The sequence below is a fragment of the Heterodontus francisci genome, chromosome 10 (assembly GCF_036365525.1).
Source record: "Heterodontus francisci isolate sHetFra1 chromosome 10, sHetFra1.hap1, whole genome shotgun sequence".
NCBI classification, from domain to species: Eukaryota; Metazoa; Chordata; class Chondrichthyes; order Heterodontiformes; family Heterodontidae; genus Heterodontus; species Heterodontus francisci.
In genome coordinates, this window is record NC_090380.1 from 28,251,099 (window position 1) to 28,278,090 (window position 26,992).

Here is a 26,992-nt window from a genome sequence, read left to right on the forward strand (position 1 = left end):
AAATCACAACGTTGGAAATCTGCTTTTGGCAGAAATTTCTCATCTCTGAAATTACCAGTCATGGACTTCATAATTTTTACAACAGACACTGGTGCAAACACATTGCCGCCCCTGGTTGCTAAGTATATTCAAGCCTGAACTGGATAGATTTTTGGACTCTGAGGGAAATGAGGGATGTGGGGATCAGGCAGATAATTAGAGTTGAGGTCAAAGATGATCTTATTGAATAGAGGAGCAGACTCGAGGGGCTGTATGGCCTACTACTGCTATTTCTTATGATCTTAAATTGCATTTAAATAGCACCTTTCACAACCCTGGAATCCCAAAGTGCTTTACAAACAATGAAGTACTTTTGCAGTGCAGTCACTGTTGTAATGTAGGAAAACACAGCAGCCAACTGGGGCACAGCGAGCTCCGACAAACAGAAGAAAGGAGAACAAAGAGGGTAGGGAGGGAGATACGGGGACAAGGGGGTAGAGAGGGTGAACATGTGAAAGAAGAATGGTGAACAAGGGGTTAGGGTCAGTGAACCCGAGGAAGGGGACAAAGTGGGTAGGCAGAGTGGGCAAGAGAATGGGGGCAAGGGGTAGGAGGAGTGAACAGGCTTGAAGTATATTTCCTTCCAATTTTTAACTTTGGGTTTTAAATGTTTTTTGTTACTATGGGTGTATCTTACAGTACTAAACTTGATCTTGCACTTTGAGTATCCTCAGGGAAAGATGCAGCACTGACAAATCCATGAAACCATTTACAAGTCAGATAATCCAAATTAAATTAAAATAAACTACCACCTCTTGGAGCTGAAACCTTTCTGATTGGTACTGCTTACATTACACTGGACAGCTGGATTTCCAGTCTGGTTATTCAGTGTATGCAGAAAGCAGCTGAAACTGTTTATTCCTGTAAGTAAGGTGATAATCTCTGACAAAGCATTCGGGGTCCACTCGTTCCTGATGGCCAGGCAGCTTTGACAATGTTTGTGTGTCACGTGGGAAGAAAAGGTCACAGATGGGCCTGGCACAACTTGATGAAAGATTTATGAAAATAAACATGGCAAAGATTGAAAGAAAGTGAAGCTCTGAGTTGCTATAGGACTGAAACACAGATGAGTATTCTAATTAATTCTTGGGATGTGGGCCTGGCTGGCAAGACTGGCATGTATTGCACATCCTTAAATGCCCTGAGAAGGTGGTGATGGACCATCTATTTGAACCACTGTAGCAGGTTGATGCACTGAGTGGGTCGCTAGACCAATTTAGAGGCCGATTAAGACTTGAGCACCTTGGCGTGGCACTGGAATCATATAGTGACCAGGCCAGGTAAAGATGACAGCTTTCCTTCCCTAAAGAAAGACTTGCATAAAGGACATTAGTGAACCAGCTGGGTTTTTATGACAATCCAACTGCTTCATGGTCACTTTTACTGAGCCCAGCAATTTATTTCCAGATTTAAAAAAACAAACACATTGAATTCAGATTCTCAAACTGCCAGGCAGGATTTGAACTCATATTAACAACCTCACAAACAGCCTTCAAGAGATGTCACATCGGATTAAGGGACTGATTAGGTGCAGGTATCAGCAGCAATGGACAGAGAACAGACCAGATACCTAAATAAAATAAGTAAGCAAAGGGGTACATTTAGGAGGGGGTTCACCCACTATTACCTATTCACTTACTATTGCAGTGAGAATTGGGAGGGAGAGAGAGAGCTGGAAGATGCTGAGCTGATACTTCAACAGAGGATTTACAGTAAGAGTAGTAAATAGAGAAAGAAAGAACTTGCATTTATATAGCACCTGTTACAACTTCAGAACGTCCCAAACCTCTTTACAGCCAATGAAGTAATTTTGAACTGCAGTCACTGTTATAATGTAGCAAGCTTCCACAAATGGCAATGTGATGATGACCAGATAATCTGCTTTAACAATGTCGGTTGAGGGATAAATAATAGATGAGGACACTGCGGATAACTTCCCTGCTCCTCTTAGGAACAGTGCCGTGGAATCTTTTACATCCATCTGAGAGGGCAGAGGGGGCCTCAGAATAATGTCTCATCTGAAAGACGGCACCTCCAGTAGTGCGGCACTCTCTCGGTACTGCACTGGAGTGCCAGTCTAGGTTGAAGAAGTGCTTTGGCAAACATAAGGACATCAGGAAATGACTCGGGTTGGGCAGCCAGATCACATGATCGGTACTGGAGAAGCCAGAGTAAGCTGGTCTGAACATACTTCTGTTACATCGCAATGTTAGGGAGCAGGAACGGCTTTTATAAAATATTTATATATAATGTCGAACACGTAGCATGGGAAATGAAGGATAATTGGTTTTGTATTTTTGTTTTCCCTGATCATTCTTTAAGACTGCTTGTGCCAAACACCATCTTTATCAGGCAGAACTAACAGGAATTCTGCTCCCCAAGCTTCTAGCAAAAGCTGCCTCCTGGAGATATCTGACTCTCTAAATTTCACCCCCCTCTTTGTGGGCAAACTCTTTGCTTTGTCTCTGCCTCCAATGGTATAGCATCAGTGGCAAAGCCAGTTGGGTGGGGGCGGGGGACGTTCAGGGGCAGGTCATGACCCCCATCATTTTGAGGACAGCCAACATGGCTTTGGAGGATCATTTCTGTCCCAGGAAGCTCCCTCACCCATCTTCAGCCTCCAGGTCGGGCCTGCGAGTTTGTGTGGGTTCCCAACTTGGGCTTAGAACCAGGTACGTCCACATTCCCCAGTAAAGGCCTGCTCAGGTATGCAATTGAAACCTGACCCAAGCCCAACAGAGCCACATCCAACCCGAGCCCGACCGGGCCCGAGTCCTTTGATTTTTTTTTCCCGTGCCCGACCCGACGTTGTGCTCTACCTTGGATGGAATCGCTTACTGCAGACCAGTGCGGAGTCTGGATGCACGTTTCCTGCCTTGACGTCCTGGCTTTTCAAATTTAGAAGCTTTTCCCTTCCTGACCAAAAGGCAGCACTGTGTCTGACTCGGCCCGGCCTGACCCGACCCAAGCCCGAATGCCGGACCTGGAAGAGAGACCGGACCCGAACCCCACACACGTCGCCGGGTCTGGTCAGATTTGGGTCGGATAGCCATGCTCTTTTCCCCAGTTCCCAGCTTGGCCCCTTTCTTGTCAGGTCAGCCAAAGCTCGAGTTCTGGCCCACCATGCCCACCCCTTCTCAGCCAAACCTAGATCCACCATCATAAAGCAGAGATCAGTAGGTTACTGTGTAAGGGATTAGGTACAGACCCATCCTATCTCTCGACAGTGGACCATGCTGGGCATGATTGGGACCTGTTTGAAAAGAAAGAAGCTGCATTTATATAGTGCCTTTCATGACCTGAGGATGTCCCAAAGCATTTTACAGCCAATGAAATAGTTTTGAAGTGTAGTCACGATTGTAATGCAGATAAACAGGGCAGGCAATTTGTACACAGCAAGATCCCACAAACAGCAATATGAAATGACCAGATAATCTGTCTTTTAGTGCTGTTGACTGAGGAAGAAATGTTGGCCAGGATATGAGTGAGAACACCCATATTCCTCTTCAAATAGTGCTGTCGGCTCTACGAAAGGCCTGCTCAGGTCTGCAATTGAAACCCGAGCCGAGCCCGACAGAAACACATCCGACCCGACTTTGATTTTTTCCCGCGCTTGACCTGACCCGACTGCTGGAATAAATTTGATTATATTAAAGAGGTTGTGCTCTACCTTGGATGGAATTGCTCACTGCAGGCTAGTGCGGAGTCCGGATGCACGTTTCCCACCTTGACGTCCTGGCTGTCACTGTGTCCGATCTGACCTGCGCCCAAATGCCGGACCTGGAACAGTGACCCAACCCAAATCCGACATGTTGTCAAGCCCGGTCGGGTTCGGGTCGGGTAGCCATGCTCTAGAATCTATTGTGTCCGCCACAGATGGGTCCTCAGTTTAATGTTCCATCTGAAATACGACACCTCTGACAGTGCAGCACTCGCTCTGCACTGCACTGAAGTGCCAGTCTGGAATTCACAACTGACTCAAAAAGTGGACTCCTTTTAGGATATATCAAAAAGCATGATATCCCGGAACCATAACTAGTTCTAATGTCTTAAAGTGTTGTACAATGAACTATGACTGAATTTATTAGCCAATGTTGTCTTCTCCTCTTTGGCCTCCTTGTTTCGAGAGACAATGGGTAAGCGCCTGGAGGTGGTCAGTGGTTTGTGAAGCAGCGCCTGGAGTGGCTATAAAGGCCAATTCTAGAGTGACAGACTCTTCCACAGGCACTGCAGATAAAATTGGTTGTCGGAGCTGTTACGCAGTTGGCTCTCCTTGCACTTCTGTCTTTTTTCCTACCAACTGCTAAATCTCTTTGACTCACCATTCTTTAGCTCCGCCTTTATGGCTGTTCGCCAGCTCTGGCGATCGCTGGTAACTGACTCCCACGACTTGTGGTCAGTGTCACAGGACTTCATGTCGCATTTGCAGACGTCTTTAAAGCGGAGACATGGATGGCCGGTGGGTCTGATACCAGTGACGAGCTCACTGTACAATGCGTCCTTGGGGATCCCGCCATCTTCCATGCGGCTCACGTGGCCAAGCCATCTCAAGCGCCGCTGGTTCAGTCGGGTGTATTTGCTGGGGATGTTGGCTGTCTCGAGGACTTCTGCGTTGGAGATACGGTCCTGCCACCTGATGCCAAGGATTCTCCGGAGGCAGCGAAGATGGAATGAATTGAGACGTCGCTCTTGGCTGACATATGTTGTCCAGGCCTCACTGCCGTAGAGCAAGGTACTGAGGACACGGACTTGAAACACTCGGACTTTTGTGTTCCATGTCAGCGCGCCATTTTCCCACACTCTCTTGGCCAGTCTGGAAATAGCAGTGGAAGCCTTTCCCATGCGCTTGTTGATTTCTGCATCGAGAGACAGGTTACTGGTGATAGTTGAGCCTAGGTAGGTGAACTCTTGAACCACTTCCAGAGCGTGGTCGCCGATATTGATGGATGGAGCATTTCTGACGTCCTGTCCCATGATGTTCGTTTTCTTGAAGCTGATGGTTAGGCCAAATTCATTGCAGGCAGCCGCAAACCTGTCGATGAGTCTCTGCAGACAATCTTCAGTGTGAGATGTTAATGCAGCATCATCAGCAAAGAGGAGTTCCCTGATGAGCACTTTCCGTACTTTGGTCTTCGTTCTAAGATGGGCAAGGTTGAAGAACCTGCCATCTGGTCTTGTGCGGAGGAAAATTCCTTCTTCTGAAGACCTGAACGCATGTGACAGCAGCAGTGAGAAGAAGATCCCAAACAGTGTAGGTACGAGAACACAGCCCTGTTTCATGCCACTCAGGATAGGAAAGGGGTCTGATGAGGCACCACTATGCTGAATTGTGCCTTTCATATTGTCATGGAATGAGGTGATGAAACTTAGTAGCTTTGGTGGACATCTGATCTTTGCTAGTCGTCTGAAGAGACCATGTCTGCTGACGAGGTCAAAGGCTTTGGTGAGATCTATGAAAGCAACGTAGCGGGGCATCTGTTGTTTGCAGCATTTCTCCTGTAGCTGGTGAAGGGAGAACAGCATGTCAATGGTGGATCTCTCTGCTTGAAAGCCACACTGTGCCTCAGGGTAGACACACTCAGCCAGCTTCTGGAGTCTGTTTAAAATGACTCAAGTGAAGACTTCCCCCACTATGCTGAGCAGGGAGATTCCATGGTAGTTGTTGCAGTCACCACGATCACCCTTGTTCTTACAGAGGGTGATGACATTGGCATCGCGCATGTCCTTTGGTACTGCTCCCTCATCCCAGCACAGGCAAAGCAGTTCATGTAGCGCTGAGAGTATAGCAGGCTTGGCACTCTTGATTATTTCAGGGGTAATGCTGTCCTTCCCAGGGGCTTTTCCACTGGCTAGAGAATCAATGGCATCACTGAGTTCCGATTTTGTTGGCTGTTCGTCCAGCTCATCCATGACTGGCAGAGACTGGGCTGCATTGAGGGCGGTATCAGTGACAACAGTTTCCCTGGAGTACAGTTCTAGGTAGTGCTCCACCCAGCAGTCCATTTGTTTGCGTTGGTCAGTGAACCTGATTTAGTCTTGAGGAGGGCGATCTTCTTGATGGTTGGCCCAAAAGCTCTCTTAATGCCATCATACATTCCTCTGATGTTTCCGGTGTCTGAGGCCAGCTGAATATGACTGCATAGGTGTTGCCAGTAGTCACTTGCACAGCGCCTGGCTGTTCTTTGTGCAGTGCTTCTGACTAATTTCAGTGCTACGGATGTTAACTCGCTGGGGGCTTTCTTGTAGTTCAGCAGTGCAGTGCGCTTAGCGGCTATGACAGGTTCCAGCTCTTCAAAGTGAGATTGAAACCAAGTCTGCATTCTGCTTCTCACATTTGTCAAAGGTGGTCATTGCTGAGTCATAGATGGTATCTCTGATGTGGGCCCACTTCGTCTCTGCATCTCCTGCAGGAGTGTTTTGCAGGGCTGTTTCAAGTGAATATAGAAACTTTTGCGTAACAGACGTGGATAAAAATTCTGTTAGTGATGATGCGCGGGCGGCCCTTCTGCTTGGAGTGATGTAGCTTCTTTGGTTTGAGTACTGCAGAAATATCATATGATGTTTCTCCACTGCATTTTCTTAACAGTTTGACAAGTAGTTCACAAGGTGACACAGGCACATGCAACCATGTCATGCAAAGAATCAAACAGACATGGAAACGACACAAACCTGTATCCCAACTCACACCAAGTCCCGAGCACCTTTCACCCACGTGCTTGATGACTTACCTTGGCTCCCTATTCACCACCACCTCAATTTTTAGAATTTTCACCCTTTTTCAAATCCCTCAATGGCCTCACTCCTCCCTATCTCTCTAACCTCCTTCAAACCCTTACAACCCTCCTAGATCTCTGCAATCTAACTCTGGCCTTCATCCGTCCCCGACCTCCTTTGCCTCGGCAGTTGCGGTTGTGATTTCAGCTGTCTTGACCCTAAACTTTAAAACTCCTTCTCTAAGCCTCTCGAGCCTTTGAGATGTGCCTTTAAACCTACCTCTTTGACCAAGCTTTGGATCACCTATGCTCATATCTACCTTTTTAGCTCCTTGTTAATTATTATCTGATTATGCTGCTGTGAAACGCCTTGGTGCGTTTTACTGTGTTTAGGATGCTATATAAATGCAAATTGTTGCATGTAACAAATGTATGTGAAATGAATAAGGGAGACTTTGTGCAGCACTACTGATTTGCAAATTTCTAGGTTGAAATCTGTTTAACAGCCAGATTGTATGCATATTAATTGGAAGGCTGACTGGTGTTTGCATGCATCCCCTGTTAATGATTTTAAAACAGGTGTCCACACTTTCATTGTCTCTTTTTTTAAACACAAAAGAAAACTCCTGTCAGCGATTATCAACAAAGTCAATGACACATCTCGAGCCTCAGTTATAAACCAGAATCTTTTGGAAGTCATTGGAGATTTATGATTTCAATCACTTTCTGACAAACCCAGCCTTGATCTGGGCATCCACAATATGTGATATTAACTTAAAAAACAGATGTCAACCAGATTAAGGAACTTTGTAATATAACTCAGATCCTCTGGAACCTGCAACCATTAAAACAGGTTTTCTTTGTGTATTATTCGTGCAAATAGTTAGAAAAAAGATGCCTTAGTTAAATGTCCTTGCGAAACAGTGTGGAATCAGAAATGCATTTGGATGCCCAGATCAAGGCTGGGCTTGTCAGAAAGTGATCACTGAGTGGGTTTTCTGAGCCGTGCTTGTGCTTGTTGGTTACTCTCTCTCCCATCGTTTGTGTTTAGTGCCATCCTTCTTGGACAAAGGATGTTTTTCAGGGCTGGATGTGTAACCTTCCATTCAAACGACTGCATTGTACACTGTGCTTTGAACTGTGGGCCTCTGTTTGTTTTTTACTCCTCAGAGCTGGTGGAGATGGGGACACACACACTCCAAGGAGAACTGACGTCTATCCTTCCAACAAAAAGCCAATCACAAAGACACATGACATTGGATTCATGAGGACAATTAATAATGACCAGTGCAGGATATTTGTGCATTGATATATGCTCCAGATTATAAGGTCTGGCTTGTGGAGCTGTATTCTCCTGGGTGGTGCTGTTCTACTGCAAGTGGGGTATCAGCCGGAGGTCAGTTGGTAACACTCTCGCTTCTGAGTTGGAAGGCTGCGGGTTCTAGCCCCACTCCAGAGCACAAAATCTAGGCTAGTGATTCAGTGCAGTACTGAGGGAATGCTGTACTCTCTGAGATGGTGTCTTTTGGATGAAACATTAAATTCTCATTAAACTCTCTTAGGTGAATATAAAAAATCCTATGACGCTATTTCGAAGAGCAGGGGAGTATTTCCAGTGTTCTGGCCCATATTTATCCCTCAATTAACATCACAGTTTATCTGGTCATTGTCTTATTGCTGTTTGTGGGAGCGTGCTGTGTGCAAATTGGCTGCCGTGTTTCCTACACTACAACAGTGACTACACTTAAGTATTTCATTGGTTCTAAAGTATTTTGGGGCATCCTGAGGTTGTGAAAGGCGCTTTACAAATGTAAGGTCTTTCATTCCTATCCAGTTGCACTGCAGTTGTAGTGCAAATCCAGCCTGAAACTAGAGTGAAAGGAAGCGAAACCTCCTGCAGGAAGGAGTCTCACCCCACTTCACTTCCTAAGCAATGAGTTTAGGCCTTAAGAGAAATCTGCACTAGGCACATGCTGAACCAAAAGCATTTCATGCTGACACTGAACTTCCAGTGTGACTATTTCCCTAATAGCAAATGGCATCACTCGAGGCTCCTGGGAAAGTATACTAAATAAGACTGTCAAGCATCAATCATTGGGATTGACAAGATGGGTAAACATCCAACAGAACAAGATCATCCTCACAAGTTTAATGCTTGGTTTCTACTGTATTAGATCATCTCTGACAGGGCATCAGTAGTACATAAGAATCTAAAACATGGGGGCACAGTCTCAGGATAAGGGGCTGATAATTTAGGACTGAGATGAGGAGAAATTACTTCACTCAAATGGTTGTGAATCTTTGGAATTCTCTACCCCAGGGGATTGCGGATTCTCCATCGTTGAATACATTTAAGGCTGGGATAGACATATATTTGGTCTCTTATGGAATCAAGGGATATGGCGAGCAGGCAGGAAAGTGGAGTTGAATCCTAAGATCAGCCATAATGGTTTTGAATGGCAGATGGGCCATATGATCTACTCCTGCTCCTGTTTCTTGTGTGGAAGCAGGAGCATTAAAGTGCCCTTAACATCAAGGCAGCATTTGACCAAGTGTGGCATCTAGGAGCCCTAATAAAATTGAAGTCGGGGGAAAACTCTCCACTGGTTGGAGTCAAAGCTGACTCAAAGAAGATGGTTATGGTTGTTGAAGGGCAAACATCTGAGCCCCAGGACATTGCCTAGGCCCAACCAATTTCAGCTGCTTAATCAATGACCTTCCCTCCATCATAAGTTCTGAAGTAAGGATGTTCACTGATGTTTGCACAGTGTTCAGTACCGATTGCAACTCCTTAAATATTGCAGCAGTCCGTGCCTGCATGCAGCAAGACCTGGACAACATTCAGGCTTGCACTGATAAATGGCAAGTTACATTCTGCTACAAAGTGCCAGGCAATGACCATCTCAAACAAGAAAGAATCTCACCATCTCCCCTTGACATTCGATGGAATTACCATCGCTGAATCCCCCAACATCAACATCCTGGGGGTTACCATTGACCAGAAACTTAACTGGACCAGTCATATAAATACGGTGGCTACCAGGGTAGGTCAGAGACAGGGAATTCTGTGGCGAGTAACTCACCACCTGAATTCCCAAAGCCTGTCCACCATCTACAAGGCACAAGTCAGGAGTGTGATGGAATACTCTCCACTTGCCTGGATGATGGCAGCTCCAATAACACTCAAGAAGCTCGACACAGTCCAGGTAAAGCAGCCCACTTGACCACCCACCTTAAATATTCACTTGCTTCACCAACAGTGCACAGTGGCAGCAGTGTGTACCATCTACAAAATCCAAGACGACTTTAACAGCACCTTCCAAACCCATGGCCTCTACCGCCGAGGCACCAGGCGCATGAGAACACCACCACCTGCAAGTTCCCTTCTAAGTCGCATAGCAACCTGTCTTGGAAATATATGACCATTAACTCATTGTCTCTGGGTCAAAATCCTGGAGCCCCTGCCGAAAGACACTGTGGATACGCCTACACCATTCAGACTGCAGTGCTTCAAGAAGGTGGCTCAACACCACTTTCTCGAGCAATTGGGGATGGTCAATAAATGTTGTCCTTACCAGTGAATGAATTTTTTAAAAAGGTCTTGATGCCCATCAAGCCTGCTCCATCATTCAACATGATCATGGCTGAACTTCTAACTCAACGCCACTTTCCCACCATATCACCATAGAACTATAGGAAAATTATGGCACAGAAGGAGGCCATTCAGCTCATCATGGCTGCATCAGCCAAAAATAAAACCAGCCGACCAATCTAATCTCACCTTCCAGCACCTGGTCCATAGCCTTGCAGGTTAAAGCATTTCAGGTGCAGGTCCAGGTACCTTTTAAATGAATTGAGGGTTTCTGCCTCCACCACTGATCTGGACAGTGAATTCCAGACACCCACCACCCTCTGGGTGAAAAAGGTTTTCCTCATGTCCCCTCTAATCCTTCTTACAATCACCTTAAATCTTGGCCCCCTCGTAATTGACCTCTCCGCTAGGGGAAACAGGTCCTTCCTGACTACTCTATCTAGGCCCCTCATAATTTTGTACACCTCAATTAAGTCACCCCTCAGCCTCCTCTGTTCTAAGGAAAACAACCCTAGCCTATCCAATCTTTCCTCATAGCTGCTACTTTCAAGCCCTGGCAACATTCTTGTAAATCTCCTCTGTACTCTCTCCAGAGCAATTATGTCCTTCCTGTAATGTGGTGACCAGAACTGTACGCAGTACTGCAGCTGTAGCCGAACCAGCATTTTATACAGTTCCAGAATTACATCCCTGCTTTTGTATTCTATACCTCAGCCAATAAAGGAAAGCATTCCATATGCCTTCTTCACCACTCTATCTATCTATCCTGCCACCTTCAGGGACCTGTGGACATGCACTCCAAGGTCTCTCATTTCTTCTACCCCTCTCAATATCCTCCCATTTATGTGTATTCCCTCGCCTTGTTTGCCCCCTCCAAACGCATTACCTCACACTTCTCTGGATTGAATTCCACTTGCCACTTTTCTGCCCACTCAATCGAACCATATCCTTGATTCTCTTAAATAAAAACATAAAGTGCTGGAAGTATTCAGCAGGTCTGGCAGCATCTGTGGAGAGAGAAGCAGAGTAAACGTTTCAGGTCAGAACTGGTAAAGGTTAGAAAAGTAATAGGTTTTAAGCAAATAATGCGGGGGTGTGGAAAAAGAGAACAAAGGGGAAGGTGTTGATAGGACAGAGGGTCACAGAGAATAACTGACAAGGGGGTCATGGGGCAAAGAATGTGTTAACAATGTGGTGAAAGATAAAGCGTTAGTGCAGAGAGGGTGTGAAATGACAGAATAATGAAAGCCCCAAAAGCACAAACATGAAAAAAAATAGTGGGCAGGCACATGGTAAATAAAATGGAATGATGAAACAAACAAAAATAAAATAAAATACATTGGGGAGACCAAATGCAGATTGGGTGACCGCTTTGCGGAACACCTCCGCTCAGTCTGAAAACATGACCCCGGACTTCCTGTCGCTTGCCATTTCAACACTGCTCTTATGCCCATATCTCTGTCCTGGGATTGCTGCAGTGTTCCAGTGAACAACAACGCAAGCTCGAGGAACAGCATCTCATTTACTGATTAGGCACACTACAGCCTGAACATTGAGTTCAATAATTTCAGAGCATGACTGGCCCCCCTTTTTTATTTTTATTTTTATTTTATTTTATTTTAGTTTGTTTCATCATTCCATTTTTTTTTTTTACCATTTTTTCATGTTTGTGCTTTTGGCTAGGGCTTTCATTATTCTGTCATTTAACACCCTCTCTGCACTAACGCTTTGCATTTCAGCACACCATTAACTCACTTTGCCTTTGCCCCATGACCTCCTTGTCAGTTATTCTCTATGACCCTCTGTCCTATCAACATCTTCCCTTTTGTTCTCTTTTGCCCCACCCCGGCTTTATTTGCTTAGAACATTACATTTCTAACCTTTGCCAGTTCTGATGAAAGGTCACTGACCTGAAACATTAACTTTGCTTCTCTTCCACAGATGTTGCCAGACCTGCTGAGTATTTTCAGCACTGCAGTATTTTGCTTTTATTATCCTTGATTCTCTTGGTGCCCAAAAATCTGTTACTCTCAGTTTTCTATATACTCGTTGACTGAGCACCCAGTCCTATGGGGTAGAAAATTCCAAAGGTTCACAACCCTCTGAGCAAAGAAATTTCTCCTCATATCAGTCCTATGTGTCCCATTATCCTGAGACTGCCCCCTAGGGCTGAATTTTATACCCTCACCCCCCGAAGAGCGGGAAGGTGGCGGGGGGGGGGTGGCGTAAAATGGAGTGGGAGGCTCAGGGAGGCACTTCTTGACCCGCTCCCGCCTCCACTGCCACTTTACGCAGGGCGGCAGCAATGAAAAATGGCCTGCCTGCCCCAGGCCAAACAAGGCCCTTAAGTAGCCAGTTAACAGCCCGTTATGGGCCTCCACCCACAGCCACGGGGATTTTACTCTTGGCCGGTTGGGTGGCCTAGACCTGAGAAAAGCCGCCTGACAAAAGCAGGCGGCTTTCTAGGCCTGGGGGAAGCCCTCATGATCAGGCAACCTGTGCCTGATGGAGGGCCGCCCCCGATGCCCCAACACGTCCCCCCCCCACCCCCCCTATCCCCAATCGACCATCCTTGTCTCGCCGGGGTCAACCAGTCACCCCCGGCGAGGCCCCAAAAAACATGCCTTCATTCCAGGGCCATCCTTCATGTTCCTTCCAATGGCTGGGTTGCAGTCCCAGCAGAGGCCACCGCTCCTAATGACACTGCTGGGACTAAGAGCTGCCTGCCCGCTGATTGGCCGGCAGCTCCATTAGGCGGGACCTGCTGCCTCAATGAGGAGGTCTGGGGAGCATAAAATGGGGCCGGATCCCCGGTCGGTGGATGGCTCCCGTTCACCAAGGGTAAAATTCAGCCACTAGTTCTAGCCTCTCCAGCCAGGGAAAACAGCTCTCAGCATCTAACCTGCCAAGCTCTCTCAATCATATATGTTTCAATGAGATCACATTCTTCTAAACTCCAGAGAATATAGGCCCATTCGACTCAACCTCTCCTCATTGATTCCTGAGATGAGAGGGTTGTCCAATCTAGTGAACCTTCGTTGCAACCTCTAGAGAACCTCTATAGCAAGTATATCCTTAGAGAACTATTAAGGCAGGTATATCCTTCCTTAGGTAAGGAAACCAAAACTGCACAGTACTCCATGTGTAGTCTCTCTGAAGCCCAATGTGATTGCAGCAAGACCTCCTTACTCTTATACTCTGACCCCCTTGCAACACATTTGCCTTCCTAATTGATTGCTGTACCTGCACATTAACTTTCCATGATTCATGTACAAGGACTCCCAAATTCCTCTAAATCCCAACATTTAGTAGTCTTTCGCCTTTTACAAAAATATTCTGCTTTTCCAATCTTTCTACCAAAGTGGATAATTTCACACTTCCCCTCATTACACTCCATGTACGACCTTCTTGCACAATCACTCAACCTGTCTATATTCCTTTGCAGCTTTTTGTTTTCCTCACAGCAAGGCACCAGGAAGAGACATTAAACCTGCCCCTCGTTGTTCCTGGACTAAAACAGGGATAGGAATCAGCCAAGGGGTCAATTCCTGATAGGAATAGGAGTTGTCCACATTCAGCCCCTTGAGCCTATTCCACTATTCAGTTTGATCACAGCTGATCTGCGCCTCAACTCCATTTACCCTCCCCTCCCCCTTTCTTTCATATCCATCAAAACTGTGGATTTCAAATATCAATTGATGCAATATGCACAGCCTTTTGGGAGTGAAATTCAAGATTTCCACTGCACTTGGTGGGGAAAAAATGCTTCCCTGTTTCACTCCTAAATGTTCTGGCTCTAATTTTAAGATTCTGTCCCCTTACTCTGGATTCCCTCAGCAGATGAAATAATTTCTCAGTATCTACTAAACTCAAGGGAATACAAGCCAAGTTTATGTAGCATGTCTTCATAATTTAACCATTTAAGCCCCAGTATCCTACTGAAGAATCTGCACTTCAATGCCAATATATATGTGTGTTGTTGGTTTAAAAGTAATGTCTACTGGATGTAGCTTAAAAAACAGACCATTCCAAATGGATGTCCAGTGTATCTGCCGCTCTTGCAGATCATCAATGTCATCCCAATTTGCTAACAGCTCAGGGTACAAAAACCCAGGTTCCCCAGAAGGTTTAAGGACTTGACAAATTGGTAAACGTGAATGGGAAGGAGATTGAAAGAACTAGAAAGAGACGTTAACAGGCTTGTGTATTGTAAGATGTGTTTCGTGATCTTTCTTCCACTTCTGCTGCTGTAAGAAACCGTCAGCTGTTCTTGGTGCTGGGGTCAGGCCATTCATGTGACGAGCACCAACGTGAAAGAAGAATGCGGGGAGTGTTCTTCAACAATCACTTTTAGATTCCCAGACGCACAGATGGGCTGGTCATTCAGGCAGGGAGCTAGACTGGCTTGCTTGTTCACTCTGAATGGGAAACCTGTTCAGGGATGATGGGTAGGGGGAAGCATTCTTAAAGATCACATTGTACTTGAATCAAGTTTGAAAGATGCCTCTGGTCACAGGTACCCGCCTGCCTCTGGGGAGAGTCTCTATTTAATAAAAATGTTGATCACATCATTATCTTGTTAGACTTTGTGATCTCTGACAAAACATAGACGGGGTAAATCTTTACCATTGCTGCCTGGGCAGCAATCTGGCAGAGTGGATTTCCCACCCGACTTTCACTCTACAGGTAAAGGGAAAGGAGCCTTAGGATTCGGATATAAAAGCTCAAATCCTTATTTCCCTCAATGCATGTCAATCACAAGTTGCTGTTATGGTCCGCATTGTTTATAGGTACAGGCATTCAGCCCCTTGAACCTATTCTGCCAATCAATTAGATCATGGTTTATCTGTATCTTAACCCGGGTCTGCTAGCACTGAACTGAGTTATACCAATGTTGGAGGCCTGGCCACCAATATGGTGGTGTCATGGTTATGCTACTGGACACGTAATCCAGACACCTGAACTAACAATCCAGAAAATGCAAGTTCAATTCCCACTGTGGCAGTTTGAGAATTTGAATTCAACTTAAAATATCTGTAAATGAAAAGCTTGTATGGATAAGTGACCATAAAGTTATTGGTTTGTCATTAAAATCCCAAATGGTTTGCTGTTGACCACCTTAATATCGCAGCATTAATATTCAAAACAGGAAGAACTTGCATTTATGTAGCACTTTTCACTGCCTGAAGATGTCCCAAAACACCTTACAGCCAATGAAATACTATTGAAGTGTACTCACTGTTTTAATGTAGCAAATGTGGCAGCAATGCTGTGTGCAGCAAGATCCCATTAACAGCAATGTGATAATGACTAGATAATCTGTTGATGTTGGGTGAGGAAGGGGTTCTCAACTGGGGGTCTGTGGTACCCTAGGGGTCCACGAGAAGGTTTCAAGGGGTCTGCCAATACTAGCCAAAAATACCTGCGCACTGCCACTTTCACCATTCAAACAGCAACTTGTTCTCCACTTCCGGCACCACAACTGGTAAGATCCAACTGGTCACCTGATTTTGTTTTTTTGCCTCCTTTTGGGCACTGTCTCCTTGGCCGGGTCATGCATGTGTAGCTGTAAACGCAACAGCAGCAGCACTACTGATGTTTGACCACTTTTGCGCCTTGTGTGCACTATGTGGTAGCATGTTAGCTGCTCCAGAGCAGGACAGCAACCCTTGAGGCAAGTGAGATGGGCATCAGCAAAACAGATTGAGTGAAATGGTTCAGCACTAGGATGCATGCTGCTCAGTGTCTGGTATCTAGGACTTTGATTCACAGATGATTGGACCACACTCATAGCAGGGAACGAGTGGTTACACAGGATTAGGGACAATGGTGAGTGTCAGGTTTATCATCAAGGAGTGAGGTGGATTGCAGCCCTTCTCAATACATGAAGCAGTGTTTAATCATTAGTGGTGTCTACAGTAAGTCACATGTTTAAACCAACATGAGTAACTCACTCCTAATGCATGAGATTCACAGTCCTCTTAGTCTCATCATTTTATAACTTTATCCCCCTCCACACATTGATGTTGCTTTTAGGATTTCCATCCATACAGTTTCCTTTGTATAAACTTTCTTGGGGAGGGGAGAGGTTATTGTGCTTTTAAGATCCTGCACACACGCAAGCAAATTACTGTTGGTGCTGGAAAAAATACTTGTGTTATAGTGGGCCTGTGGAAATTTTATAACATGGGAGGGGGTGTCCTCAGAAGCAAAAATGATTGTGAACCCCTGGGTTGAGGGATAAATGATCATCAGGACATTGCGGAACTCTGCTGCTCTTCAAAGTAGAAAAGTCACTCAGTCCAGATGGTTACTGAGGGAATTAAGGGTGGAAATTGCAGAGGCTCTGGCCACAATATTCCAATTCCCCTTGGATATGGGGGTGGTGCCAGAGGATTGTAAATGTTATAGGGACAAACCCGGCAACTAAAAGACAGTCAGCCTGTGGTGGGGAAATTAGAGGCACTAATCCAGAAAAAATTAATTGGCATTTGGAAAAATATGGGCTAGTAAATGAAAGTCACCATGGATTTATTAAAGGCAAATGTTTGACTAACTTGGTTAAGTGATTAAGTTCTTTGATGAAGTAACAGCGAGAGTTATTGAGGGTAGTGCAATTGATGTTGTGTATGTCCACTTTCAAAAAGCATTTGACAACGTACGTACCACATAATAGACCTGTTAGCAAACATGAAGCCCGTAGGATTAAAGTGACAGTGGCAGATGGGTACAAAATTGGCTAAGGGACAGAAAGCAGAGAGCAGCGGTGAATGGTTGTTTTTCAGACTGGACGGAAGTGTACACTGGTGTTCCGCAGGGGTCGGTATTAGGACCTTTGCTCTCTTTGATATATATTAATGACCTGGACTTGGGGTTACAGGGTATAATTTCAAAGTTTGTAAATGATACAAAACTCAGAAATGTGGTAAACAATGAGCAGGATAGCAACAGACTTCAGGAGGACACAGACTGGTGAAATGGGCAGATGCATGAAATTTAATGCAGAGCAATGTGAAGTGATGCATTTTGGTAGGAAAGATGAGAAGAGGCAATATAAACTAAATGGTACAATTTTAAAGGGGGTGACGGAACAGAGACACCTGGGGGTGTATGTACACAAATCTTTGATGGTGACAGGATAAGTTGAGAAGCCTGTGTTTTTTCTTAAAAATGGGATCCTTGACTTTATTAATAAAGGAACAGAGCACAAAATCAAGGAAGTTATGCTAAACCTTTATAAAACACTGGCAGCTGAAGTACTGTGTTCAATTCTGAACACCCCACATTAGGAAGGATGTCAAGACCTTGGAGAGGTGCAGAAGAGATTCACTAGAATGGTACTGGGGATTGAGGGACTTCAGTTATATGGAGAGACTGGAGAAGCTTGGGTTGCTCTCCTTAGATTAGAAAAGGTTAAAGGGAGGTTTGATAGAGGTGTGCAAAATCATGGATGGTTTTGATCGAGTAAATAAGGAGAAACTGTTTCCTGTGGCAGAAGGATCATCTAATCAGAGGACACAGATTTAATATGATTGGCAAAAGAACCAGAGGCGACATGAAACATTTTTTACACAGTGAATTGTTGTGATCTGGAATGCACTGCCTGAAAGGATGGTGGTAGCAGATTCAATAGTAACTTTCAAAAGGAAATTGGATAAATACTAGAAGGTATATATTTACAGGGCTATGGGGAAAGAGCAGGGGAGTATGATTAATTGGATAATTCTACTGCAAGCATGATGGACTGAATGGTCTCCTCTTGTGCTATATCATTCTATGATTCTTCATAGAGTAGGTTTTCACCTTCAGATAAACTGGTGCTTGCAGATCACCCTATAGAACCTGTCTGATCATCAATGATTTCAACAAGATGGAAATCAGATGGGATATATAACAGGCGGACATTCCACTCCGCCAGAACACCACCCAGGTCTACTCCGAGATGTGTCTGAGGGTCTTGACAGGAATTTAGTGGAGGATTACAGGAGTTGATAAAAAAGAAAGACTTGCATTTATTGCTTTATAGCCAATGAAGTACTTTTGAAATGTAGTCACTGTTTTAATGTAGGCAACATGACAGTCAGTTTGCACACAGAAAGCTCCCACAAAAAGCAATGAAACAAATGACCATATACCATATATACTGTTTTAGTGATGTTAGTTGAGGGATAACTATTGGCCATGACACTGGGGATAATTCCCCTGCTTTTCTTCGAATATTATCATGGAATCTTTTACATCCACCTGAGAAGGCAGACAGGGCCTTGTTTCAATGTTTTATATGGAAGATGGCATCTCTGACAGTGCAGCACTCCCTCAGTACTACACTGAACTGTCACCCCAGAATTTGTGCTCAAGTCCCAAGAATGGGAGTTGAATCAATGATCTTCTGACTAGATTTCTCCCCATTGACTATGAATGGGTGGAAAAGTCCAGCCTGACTTCAGGATTCAATAGCATAATTTTCTAATATTGTACTGCCTAGTTAGTTTAAATGGGTTACAATGAAAGCTAAGATAACATCTACTGGAAAATCTAGACTAATACTTTGCCTACTAAACTGTCCAACTATCCAATAGCATGTACCAGCTACAGAATACTACTGCAATGGGTACGACAAATGTAATCTTTTTGTAACCCTACAACAGAATTATAAGGGCATATTCAACAATCCTAGCCCAGAGTACCATCAGCTATTGGGTTAAAGGCTATAATCCCAGATCTTTTGCCCACTCTTCTGTTGAGTCAAATACAAATATGAAGAAAAATTGAGGCCTTTTTCATTGGAACAATTCAGACCCACCGGCCGTCCATGTCTCCGTTATAAAGACGTCTGCAAACGCGACATGAAAGAAAAAGAAAGAAAGAATGTAGATTATGGGGCAATATGTTGGAAGTGTTTAAAATTATGAAAGGATGGGGCAGGGTAAATAGAAGTAGAGTGTTTCCAGTAGTTGAGGGTTCAAGAATGAAGGACATGGGTACAAGATTAAATGTAAGAGATTAAGAACAGAGTGCAGGAGAAGCTTCTTTATACAGCGTTGTGAGGCTGTGGAATTCACTTCAAGAGTTAGTGGCTGAGGCAGGAACTATGTCAATGTTCAAGATTCGATTAAATATGTGAAGGAGAAGGACATAAAGTGAATGGAATAGGGCTGGGACTGTTTGCTAGCGTGAAGGGTGAACATAGACTAGGGGAGGGAACAGCCTGTTTACGTGTTGTAACATTTATGTATTGATATGCTGAATCACCTCTATATTCTTATTGAGAAACTTGTAATTAGTGTTACATCCAGGTAAGAAAGGGGTCTCGGGCTCCCCTTTCGCCCCTTCTCTGGTTTGACCGCAACAGGATTTATCCTTTTAACACAGCGATTGAACTTACCCACTCAGTGAGCACTTGCTCCTGATACTCTAATATATTCTTGCAAATGAACCAACCAGACAGTTTTTCTTGAGTTTAAGCAAGAAAGATGTAAGTTTATTAACCTCATCACTCTAAAGCAGTTAAAATTACTAAAATATGTGACACATCCATGCTCACATTCGTATGAGACACATATATACACACACGCACACAAATACAGAGCGGAAAAACAGAGTTGGGAGGTTGGAGTAGACTCCTTAATAAAAATGGAATTTAAATACAGAAGTGTAGTCCCAGTGTCCTTAAGGGAAATTGAAGTCTTGAAGTCCTCGCTGGGCCATGTACACAATTTGGGCTTGCTTTTCTAGTTCCGGCAGTCCAAAAAGAGGCTTTATCCGTCCTTGTTGCTGACTGTGAGGATCTGTAGATTTGAGGTCTAGCTGCAGCCGAGGCTTTCCTGGAACTTGGCGAGAGAGGAGAGATCTTTCTTCCTTGGAATTCAGTTACTGTCTGCTTTTTGAGGCATAATTCATAAACTCTGAGTTACACAGGTGGTCATGTCATGTTTGTTTGAAACAGAAGGTTCTGGAATGATCTTTGAAATTCAAGGCTGTTCAGACATACTTGGTAGAGCAGGGTTTGGCTCTTTCAAAGTCAATGGGTGTCGATGGCTTTCGACGATCAACATTGACTAAATCATTCCAGGTAATTGAATCAGAGAGCACCCCCAGGGTTCTGGCTAGATTGGGTAATCACCTCTGTCTCCCAGTTGGCCTGTGGCTTCTCATATGCAAATTTTGCATGGCCATCTTTAGCTGCCATGTTCTGCTTTTTAAAAGTTATTTGTAATAATGTCCAGTAAAAAGTCTCAGGCAAAGTTCCATATTACAAAATTAATATTTTCCATTTGGCATGTGGGACTTCCATTACAATAGTATAGATACCGAATCAGAAATGATGGGATATAGAATTTATGCCAATCTTGCGAGAAAGTTTGTTATCTCAAAAATGGCAAAAACACAAGTGAATTAATCCTCAGATCTTTCTCATTTATGAACTTTTATGACTGTTGGCACTGGATTTCACCTGGTGTGACTGGATTTTCACAACTTGTATGCCATTCTTCTGATCTTGCTTCTCAATGCTCTCACTCAGGCACATTTATTGTTTCAATCCAGCTAGTGAAAATGATTGCTTATCCAATTGCCCCAGAGACTTGGGCACATAAACCATAGCAGACTGATTTAAGATAATTGGCAAAGGAACCAGAGGGGAGATGAAGGGAATTATCTTTATGTTGTTGTGGTCTGGAATGCACAGCCTGAAAGAGTGGTGAAAGCAGATTCAATAGTAACTTTCAAAAGGGAACTGGATATATACCTGAAAAGGAAAAATATTCAGGGCTATCGGGAAAGAACAGGAGATTAGAACTAATTGGATAGCTCTTTCAAACAACCAGCAGGAGCACAATGGGCCGAATGATCTCCTCCTGTGCTATAAGATTTTGTGGTGACAATAACCCAAATGTCTTTCTCTTCTCTCTCACTTTCTCCATGTACAGGCGAGCTGTCCTTGGAGGATGTGCCTGATCCCTTCCTGATCACCATGCACATCATCACCAACCCAGGAAACTCAGAAGCCCTGCAGAGTGCTGTCGACAGACTCATAACATGGATTAACCCCAACCTGCGGCTCTTCATTGCCTCCGAGCGCGGCTCCTCCCAGCCGCTGAGGACTGGCAGTGGCGGCATCGCTGTCCATGTGGCACTGGCCGTGATTGTCTTCGTCCACGAAGAGTGCGGGCAACGTATTTCGCAGCTCCATGAGCACTTCCTCCATCCCCCGTGGCAATATCACCACACCGAGTGTGTCAAGGGCAGGATTCTTCCTTACATGCCCAGGAACCAGGACTTCTTCACTCTGGCCAATCACACAGCCCTCTGGGCTGTCAGGCAGGTGCACTATGGGAAAGAAATCATCCGGTTCACCATTTACTGTAGCTTTGACAACTTCATTGACATGGTCAGGATGTACCAGCTGATCCTGAGAAGAGAAGCATCTAAACGGAAGCCGGACTTTGTGTTCTTCACAGTTTATTCCAATGTGCAGGTTGATATTCAGCTCTCGCTGAAGAGGCTCCCAAAGGGTCAGCGCCCCACTTCCACCGAATCGGCCCTGCTCGAGTTCAGAGTTTACAACATTGGACACCTCGTCCCGCTCCTGCCCAATCCCTGCAGCCCAATCAGTGACATAAGGTGGCAAACGGAGGACTACGATGGAAACAAGCTCCTTTTGCAGGTAATACCACCCCTGCTGCTGAGGGGAAGGAATCACAGGAACATGCTTTGATTAAAGTATCGCCGCCATGTCTATGTAAATAAAACACACAATTGTAAAATAGCTAGCTCAAGGAAGAGTGAAATATCCAGCTCCAATGGAGACCCACCATTTTGGATCTGTCTCACTAACAGGAGGAGCTACTGGCTCCTCAAAATGGCTGCGTTCGATACTCTGCATGCAGCCACAGGAGCTAACCGCCCAAGGGAAGATCTATCACCAGCTCAGCAGGCTAGTTCATACTCTAGAGTGCAGTTGGCAACACTGAAACACATGCCCATGCAGTGGCTGCAAAGCTGTCTTCACGGCTTTAGCATCGAGTGTGGCCTGTGTCGGTGCAGTAGCCCCATGCAAAGGTTCAGTTTGGGGGCCCCTACGTTTTACTAGACAATATTAAATACTACCGACTTCTCTCCATGTCCAATCTGCATGGATACCACTGTGGAAATAAAAACAGAAAGTACACTGCAGGTCAGGCAGCATCTGTGGAGAGAGAAACAGAGTTAATGTTTCAGGTCGGTGCCCTTTCATCAGAACTGGCAAAGGTTAGAAAAGTAATAGGCTTAAAGCAAGGGGTGGGGGGAGAACAAAATGTGAAAGGATGGAGGGCAGGAGAGATTAAATGACAAGGATGTCACGGAACAAAACATTGTGGAAAGGCATGTTTACAATAGGTAACATAAAAATAGTTGATATGATTAGATTTTTAGATTAGATTAGATTAGAGATACAGCACTGAAACAGGCCCTTCGGCCCACCGAGTCTGTGCCGACCATCAACCACCCATTTTATACTAATCCTACACTAATCCCATATTCCCAACAAACATCCCCACCTGTCCCTATATTTCCCTACCACCTACCTATACTAGTGACAATTTATAATGGCCAATTTACCTATCAACCTGCAAGTCTTTTGGCTTGTGGGAGGAAACCGGAGCACCCGGAGAAAACCCACGCAGACACAGGGAGAACTTGCAAACTCCACACAGGCAGTACCCGGAATCGAACCCGGGTCCCTGGAGCTGTGAGGCTGCGGTGCTAACCACTGCGCCACTGTGCCGCCCTCCTATGTTAGGAGACATCTGGTCCTCTCCCCTTGTGTGACCATACAGTGGACCAGAATATGATAAACATGGCTATGATGATGTCTGAATGGGGACCGTTCTGTTAACATGGTGCTATTTCACTCAATCATTTTAGTTTGGGCTGTGAGTCAGTCTGTCTCCAGAATCCTTTGTTAGTTCATTCACGTCGATAAGAGTCATTAATATGCAGTAGTGCTCTTTTCAATTTCAAAGGAGTTCTCCCAGAGTTATTTCCGATGAGGTTAATGAGTTCCATCTTTGCAGACAGGTTTGTTGATTTCCAGTATTTCCAGTACAGGAGGGGTCACCTGACCGCTACTCCATTTTGACTATGGTACAAGTGTCCATGTTCTTGTGCTTTTGTTTAACAGTTGACATTTTAAATTCATAATTCTTCCATTTCATTATTTATTTCATCACGGCTCTTTCTATGCATGACACCTATATAGCATCACATATGAAAATATCTGCACTGCAGAAGGGTCACAACACAACAGTGTCACACTTCAAGGTGTTACATGTCTGTTTGCCACTCTGCAGATTTAAGTGAGGGCCAGGACCTCAAAATGGCAAGGGGGCCTCCGCTGCCAAACAAGGGGCAGCTGATTTGTGTTAGCCCCTGGCTGGTCTCCCCAAAGGTCAAAATAGACCATGATTGAGTAAAAACTTGGTATTCCTTTTATTTTTTGAACGTTCTACTAACATCAACGATGTTTAATAAAAGCGAAGCAGAAATACTTCAGTGACCCAGTACGGTGTGGGCATGGCCTTTTGATAACAGCTTTAAATCATTACTAAGTCTCTCTGATGTCGCTCAGTGTTGACCGAATGATTGCGTGGCCAAGTAGACAAATGGTCTTTGTTGTTTCAGTCAGTACCCGTTTCACATGGATTTAGAGCACTTTCTCTCTGGCACACACATGAGCGGGAGATACCAGGCAGTGCTAGGTAACCCTGAGTGAGGTAATAGGCTTTAAAGGCTTTGGCTCTACAAGGGAGCCAATTTATACATCACTTAGCGCACACTTAGCACTGACAGCCTTCCACAATGAAGCTAAACAAAGTCCCAATTTTCAAAGCGAATAATGCAAGGCTAGATTGCAACTATTTTAACGCAAAAAGTCTTACAAGTAAGGCAGATGAATTGAGGGTGTTGATTAACACATGGGAATATGGTATTATTGCTATCACAGAGACATGGTTGAGGGAGGGGCAGGACTGGCAGCTCAATATTCCAGGGTATAGAATCTTCAGGCATGACATGGGGGGTGTAAAAGAGGAGGTGGCATTGCACTATTGATCAAGAGTTAATTACTGCAGTAAGGAGGGATGATATCTTAGAAGGTTCCTCAAATGAGGTCATATGAGTAGAACTTAAAAACAAAAAGGGGGCAGTCACTTTGCTGGGAGTGTACCATAGGCCTCCAAACAGTTAGGGAGAGATAAAGGAGCAGATATGTAGGCAAATCTCAGAGGTGTAAAAATAATAGGGTAATAATAGGGGATTTCAACTTCCCCAATATCAACAGGGATAGTCTCAGTGCAAAAGGCTTAAACGGGGCAGAATTCTTAAAGTGCATCCAGAAGAGCTTTTTGAGCCAGTAAGTAGAAAGCCCTACAAGAGAAGGGGCAGTACTGAACCTAATCTTAGGGAATGAAGATGGACAAATGGTAAAAGTGTGGGAGCATTTTGGGGATAGTGACCATAACTTTAAGATTTAAGGTAGTTATGGAAAAGGACAAAGATGGACCGGAAATAAAGGTACTGAATTGGGGGAAGGCCGATTTCAATTTGATAAAACAGAATCTGGCCAAAGTAGATTGGGAGCAGCTACTTGTAGGAAAGTCTACATCCGACCAATGGGAGTCATTCAAAAAGGAAATAGTGAGAGTTCAGGGACAACATGTTCCCGTAAAGGAGAAGGGTAGGACTAACAAGTCCAGGATGTTGAGGGATATAGAGGATTGGATAAGGAAAAAAAAGAAGGCTTATGGCAGATTCAGAAGGCTGAAAACAGCGGAGGCACTAGAAAGTGTGGCGGGGGGGGGGACTTAAAAAAGTAATAGGAGAGCGAAGAGGGGGCATAAAAAAACACTGGCAGGCAAGATAAAGGAAAATCCCAAGGAGTTTTATAAGTATATTAAGGGCAAGAGGATAACCAGGGAAAGAGTAGGGCCCATTAGGGAATAAAGTGGCAATCTGTGTGTGGAGACGGAGGACGTAGATGAGGTTTTGAATGATTACTAAATTTGATTGAATTTTTTGAGGAGGTGACTAGGTGTGTAGATGAGGGTAAAGCAGTTGATGTAGAGTACATGGACTTCAGTAAAGCTTTTTGATAAGGTCCCGCATGGGAGATTGGTCAAGAAGATAAGAGCCCATGGGATCCAGGGCAATTTGGCAAACTGGATCCAAAATTGGCTTAGTGGCAGGAGGCAGAGGGTGATGGTCGAGGGTTGTTTTTGCGATTGGAAGCCTGTGACCAGTGGTGTACTGCAGGGATGGGTGCTGGGACCCTTGCTGTTTGTAGTGTACATTAATGATTTAGATGTGAATATAGGAGGTATGATCAGTAAGTTCGCAGATGAAATGAAAATTGGTGGTGTCGTAAATAGTGAGGAGGAAAGCCTTAGATTACAGGACGATATAGATGGGCTGTTCAGATAGGCAGAGCAGTGGCAGATGGAATTTAATCCTGAGAAGTGTGAGGTGATGCATTTTGGGAGGACTAACAAGGCAAGGGAATATACAATGGATGGTAGGAGCCTAGGAAGTACAGAGGGTCAGAGGGACCTTGGTGTCCTTGTCCATAAATCACTGAAGGCAGCAGCACAGGTAGATAAGGTGGTTAGAAAGACATATAGGATACTTGCCTTTATTAGCTGAGGCATAGAATATAAGAGCAGGGAGGTTATGATGGAACTGTATAAAATGCTAGTTAGGCCACAGCTGGAGTACTGTGTACAGTTCTGGTCACCATACTATAGGAAGGATGTGATTGCATTGGAGAGGGTGCAGAGGAGATTCATCAGGATTTTGCCTGGGCTGGAGCATTTCAGCTGTGAAGAAAGACTGGATAGGCTAGGGTTGTTTTGCTTAGAGCAGAGAAGACTGAGGGGGAACCTAATTGAGGTATACAAAATTATGAGGGGCATTGATAGAGTAGATAGGGAAAAACTTGGGCAGGAGGTTTAGAGGGGATTTGAGGAAAAAATGTTTTCACCTAAATTGTGGTTGGAATCTGGAACACACTACCTGAAGGGGTGGTAGAGGCAGGAACCCTCACAACATTTAAGAAGTATTTAGATGAGCACTTGAAACGCCATAGCATACAAGGCTACGGGCCAAGTGCTGGAAAATGGAATTAGAACAGATAGGTGCTTGATGGCCAGCATGGACACGATGGGCCGAAGGGCCTGTTTCTGTGCTGTATGACTCTGACTCTAAATGGGAACCATTTTCTTAATCCACTCACTTGCCACAAGGTATTATGGGAGTAATAAGGACAACTGCAGAATTCAGGGTAAATCAGCGCTCAAACGAAAGGCATGATCTCAATATCTGTTGTAAAGTGGCAATCACAATGGACTGGAAAGTGTAGGAAAAATGAGCCCCAGCTCACAGAACAAGTCAGAGCAGATCTAATCCATCCATTCAGTTGGGTTAGGTGTGTAACGCAGGAAAACTCTAGTGGAAGAAAATACTCATTGAGAAAAGAAAAATGGACCTCGGTTTTCAAAACCTGTAACACTTTGGGGTGGTTATTGTTTTTGCTTGAGTAATATTTGTTATTAATTAGTCGCAAAAGAGAAACTTTAACATTGATTCAAAGCAAATTGAAGCCAATACAGGTTAC

The 26,992-nt window shown here is 44.6% G+C and overlaps 1 protein-coding gene across 1 annotated transcript in view; it reads left to right on the forward strand.

The window, feature by feature from the left end:
• Nucleotides 1-26,992, forward strand: part of LOC137374099 (protein FAM124A) — a 46,502-nt gene that overhangs the window by 12,222 nt on the left and 7,288 nt on the right. The window contains exon 3 of the mRNA XM_068039856.1: nucleotides 21,273-22,009. Within this exon, the coding sequence (XP_067895957.1) occupies nucleotides 21,273-22,009 (737 nt within the window). The remainder of the gene's footprint in view (nucleotides 1-21,272; nucleotides 22,010-26,992) is intronic.